Source organism: Nicotiana attenuata, unplaced genomic scaffold, assembly GCF_001879085.1.
Source record: "Nicotiana attenuata strain UT unplaced genomic scaffold, NIATTr2, whole genome shotgun sequence".
Lineage (NCBI taxonomy): Eukaryota > Viridiplantae > Streptophyta > Magnoliopsida > Solanales > Solanaceae > Nicotiana > Nicotiana attenuata.
In genome coordinates this window covers 86880-91276 of record NW_017673692.1, presented here as the reverse complement: position 1 = coordinate 91276, position 4397 = coordinate 86880, and the positions used below count along the sequence as shown (strand labels likewise).

The following is a 4397-nucleotide window of genomic DNA, read 5'->3' as shown; positions in this document are numbered from 1 at the left end:
AGTTACATTCGGTTTTTACACAACATCGATAAACATAACATGTATCTTTTTACATAGTGTATTTCAGTAGATTACTTAAACATGATTAACTAATCTGACTTGGTGTGAATGCTAGCTAATTGTGAATAAGTTTTACCGGTAAATTAAAGAGTAACAGATTTTATACCTATATCATTCATAGTAATGTAATTAAGAGATTAATCTGAGAGCTAGATTTCGTATTAAAAGAATATTGTCGCATCTGTTTTCTCTCCACAAAATGCCATATAGCCCCTAGGGAAGTAATGATTGGCTTGCTTTCAAGCCCATCTTTTTCCACTCTATAAATAGCCTCAAATCTCCCCACAAACATCAAGCCCACAAATCTTTTTTTGTGTTATTTTTTTTCTCTTACTAGACTAGAAGTGAGCCTTCGGCATAAACTAGAGAGTAATACACCACCATGGCTATGGTGGTATTACTACTTGTCGTATGTATCTTTATGTCACTGAAAATTGCCTATGAAACTCTCTCATGTTATTTTCTAACCCCAAGACGTATCAAAAAAATCATGGAAAAACAAGGAGTGCGTGGTCCGAAACCTCGGTTTCTTGTTGGGAACATCTTAGATATGGCTTCTTTTGTTTCAAAATCAACCAAAAATGACATGGACTCTATTCAACATGACATCGTTGGCCGCCTTTTGCCGCATTATGTCGCCTGGTCTAAGATTTATGGTAATATTAATTTCACCCCTTCCTATTCCTATTGCATGTTTACTACTACTAGTAATTAATTCAGGTAGTAAGATTAATATACTTATGTCTTTGTTAATTAACAGGAAAAAGATTTATTTACTGGAATGGAATAGAGCCGAGAATGTGCTTAACGGAAGCAGAATTAATTAAAGAGCTTTTCTCCAAATACAGCACTGTTTCTGGGAAATCATGGCTACAACAACAAGGTTCCAAACATTTCATCGGCCGTGGCCTTTTGATGGCTAACGGCGATGCTTGGTACCATCAACGCCACATTGTTGCTCCCGCTTTCATGGGAGACAAACTCAAGGTACTATATTTTACACTGTCAGTATATAAAAAATAAATTCTTTCAAAATATTTTGATGAGGATAAAATGGTCATTTAATTTATGGGTTTTTAATGATGAGCAGAGTTATGCGGGGTACATGGTGGAATGCACTAAAGGGATGCTCCAATCACTAGGAAATGAAATAGAATCAGGTCAAACGGAGTTCGAGATCGGAGAATACATGACTCGGCTCACGGCAGATATCATATCAAGAACTGAGTTTGACAGTAGCTACGAGAAAGGAAAACAAATATTCCATTTATTAACACTTCTGCAGCACCTTTGCGCACAAGCTAGTCGGCACTTGTGCTTTCCTGGTAGCAGGTAATTTTATTTAGTGCTCATCTCACCACCTTTTCTTTTCGTTTTTCTTCTCCACCAAAAATAGATTTTGGATTCTTTATTTGATAGGAAATGCCCATTTCTTGTTTCCTTTTTTTTCCTTTTCGGATTCTATCATCTTTTTTCTAGTTCACGATTTATTGGTTAATGGTTAATATAAATTCCGGAACATTTGAAAAAATTAAGATAAAAAGTTATACAGTTTCGATTCTTGGAATTGACAGCGTGACTCTACTTCCAAGTAATCTCATCAATGTGATATGCATTGGCGGATGGACAGTATAATTAATTGGTTAAATAGGACCCAAAATCCCACCATAGTGGTAATATGGTATAGTACAAGAACCAAAGATTAAATAATTGAAATTTAAATCCTGAATTCACCTTCTACTAACATGTATTAAAATGCATGGTTTACTAAGCTGGACAGACATTAATTAATTGAATATTGTTATTTGTTTTTCCACAGGTTTTTGCCAAGTAAATATAACAGAGATATAAAAGCATTAAAAATGGAAGTGGAGAGGCTACTAATGGAAATAATACAAAGCAGGAAAGATTGTGTAGAAATAGGAAGAAGCAGCTCATATGGGAATGATTTGTTAGGAATGTTATTAAATGAGATGCAAAAGAAAAGAAGCAGCAATGGATTCAGTTTGAATTTGCAGCTAATAATGGATGAATGCAAGACATTTTTCTTTGCTGGACATGAGACAACTGCCCTTTTGTTAACTTGGACTTCTATGTTATTAGCAAGTAATCCCTCTTGGCAAGATAAAGTTAGAGATGAGGTCAACCAAGTTTGCAAAGGAGATTCACCCACTGTTGAACATCTTCCAAAGCTTACTTTGGTAAGTGTCAATTTTTTTATGTTATTATTATACATATTTACTACAAGTAATAAATTTTTGTGGCGATTAAGGTCACTATATATGAAAGTGGAAAAATCCTCAAAAAGACTCTTTATGTGGAAAGTTGAAGGTCAATAGTCAAGTCGTTGAAATTTACTCGTAGCGATACTTAAAATACGCCACTAAATGAATTTTTCTTGTGACGACTAAGGTCACTACAGATTGCGAAAAAATCATCAATAAGACTCTTTATGTAGAAAGTTGAAGGTCAATAGTCCAATCGCTGAAACTTATTCGTAGCGATATTTAAAAGTCGCCAGAAAAATAGTACTTTTCGTGGTGATTTTAACCATTTATAAACTACTATAAAAATAGAAAAATAGAAGGGGTCGCCACTAAAAAATAAGTATTTTAGAGAAGTCTTTTCAAAAGGCGTCTTTGGATGGACACGTTTGAGTGTGGTGATTGTATGACTAGTCTCGATTTGGGTACGTGGGATTTTTGACAGTTCTTTTTTCTTTTATTTTTTTCCCACTTCGACATTATTTAATTAGGGAGGAAGGGAATTACGAAATATAAATATTATCACCCTTGAGTGTCCAACTGTCAACTAGCTAAAACTTGAAACTTGTTCTTGATCAATAAATTCCTATCTTTAGATCTTGCTGCATATATTGCTTTGCTGGCACTGAGCAGTAGCTTGGCAAATTTTGAAGCCACAGAAAAATATTTAATATTATTTTACATAATCATGTAAGAAAATGGTGGGAGTAAGTTCATTCACTGAAAATCAGAATAATGATTTAAATACTGTTACCTCTTTTCGGCTCCTCATTCTTCGTTGAATTAATGTCATTACATTTATTGTAGTCTATAGTAGCATGGTTCATTTTTTTTTTTTTAAATTTAACTTATATACACTGACGGTGTAAATTAAAAATGTTTATTTTTTTTTGCAGTTAAACATGGTAATCAACGAGTCGCTTAGACTTTATCCACCAGCTTCTGTACTTCCTAGAATGGCATTTGAGGATTTCAAATTAGGTGACCTTCATATTCCAAAGGGTTTATCAATTTGGATCCCAGTACTTGCCATACATCATAGTGAAGAAATATGGGGAAAAGATGCAAATGAATTCAGGCCTGATCGTTTTGCTTCTAAGTCTTTTGCCGCCGGCCGGAATTTTCTCCCGTTCGCCGCCGGTCCCCGGAATTGTGTTGGCCAATCTTTTGCATTAATGGAAGCCAAGATCATATTAGCCATGTTAATATCCAAATTTCGGTTCACCATTTCGGAGAATTATCGCCATGCACCTGTAATTGTCCTCACTATTAAGCCTAAATATGGGGTTCAAATCAAGTTGACACCTTTGACTCCTTGAGAAATTTTTGGCCTAGAGGATTATTTTCCTCTGTTTTTTCCAATATTTTTTTTTTTTGCTTATTATTTAAGGGGAGATTTTGAGAAGGGTGGAAGCTTGAAAAAATAGTACCGATGGTATGAGTAGCTCTTTATTTAATATATAATATTGGATCAAGATGAGTTTACATGAAATGATATGGTTAGTGAAAATTTATATAATCGGCTTCAAATTGCCTTTACTTTAAAGCTTGTTGTTATTATTACTCTCACTATTCACTTTTACTTGTCCGTTATGTTAAAAATATATTTTCATTTTTATTTATCTATTTTAGCAAATTAAGACAAAGACAATTTTTTTTTGTTTTATTTTTATCATTAACTACTCATTCACCAATTATTTTCCAAAACTTTTTAAAATGTATATATTTCGGGGTGTGTAAAGTTTATTGTGGACAAATAAAAATGAACGGAGGAGAAAAAAAAAAAATTTTTTGAAAAGTCGAGATTAGTTGTAGTTATGCAGAGAAATGGAGTGATCATGTTAAGCAAAAGATAAGTGAATAGAAAGAGAGGGAGAGATTGCGACTATGCCTTTTGAGGTTGATGAATTAGTACTGTCATTTATTCAGTGGGCTCAGAAAAAGATGGTTAGGAGATTAGAATAATAAGTCATGGACAAGAAGATATGATTAAGTTGATGAGGGTCTTTTTTTGGATAAGCACCCAGAAATTCATTAATTAAGTAATCACAACACAAAAGTTGTATTGGTTAA

General features: G+C 33.6%; 1 protein-coding gene across 1 annotated transcript; it reads left to right on the top strand.

Moving 5' to 3' along the window:
• Positions 1-344: 344 nt before the first annotated feature.
• On the top strand, positions 345-3843 carry LOC109217046 (cytokinin hydroxylase-like). The gene is made up of 5 exons (XM_019381271.1): positions 345-716; positions 821-1047; positions 1151-1392; positions 1880-2261; positions 3221-3843. The coding sequence occupies exons 1-5, from the start codon at positions 443-445 to the stop codon at positions 3641-3643; spliced, it is 1548 nt and encodes a 515-aa protein (XP_019236816.1). The 5' UTR covers positions 345-442; the 3' UTR covers positions 3644-3843.
• The last annotated feature ends 554 nt before the right edge of the window (positions 3844-4397 follow it).

Bases quoted from the DNA above. Each gene is read 5' to 3' on its own strand.
- LOC109217046 (XM_019381271.1), top strand. From the start codon at position 443: ATGGCTATGGTGGTATTACTACTTGTCGTATGTATCTTTATGTCACTG. The intron at 717-820 runs GTAATATTAATT...GTTAATTAACAG, and splicing joins CGCCTGGTCTAAGATTTATG to GAAAAAGATTTATTTACTGG. The intron at 1,393-1,879 runs GTAATTTTATTT...GTTTTTCCACAG, and splicing joins TTGTGCTTTCCTGGTAGCAG to GTTTTTGCCAAGTAAATATA.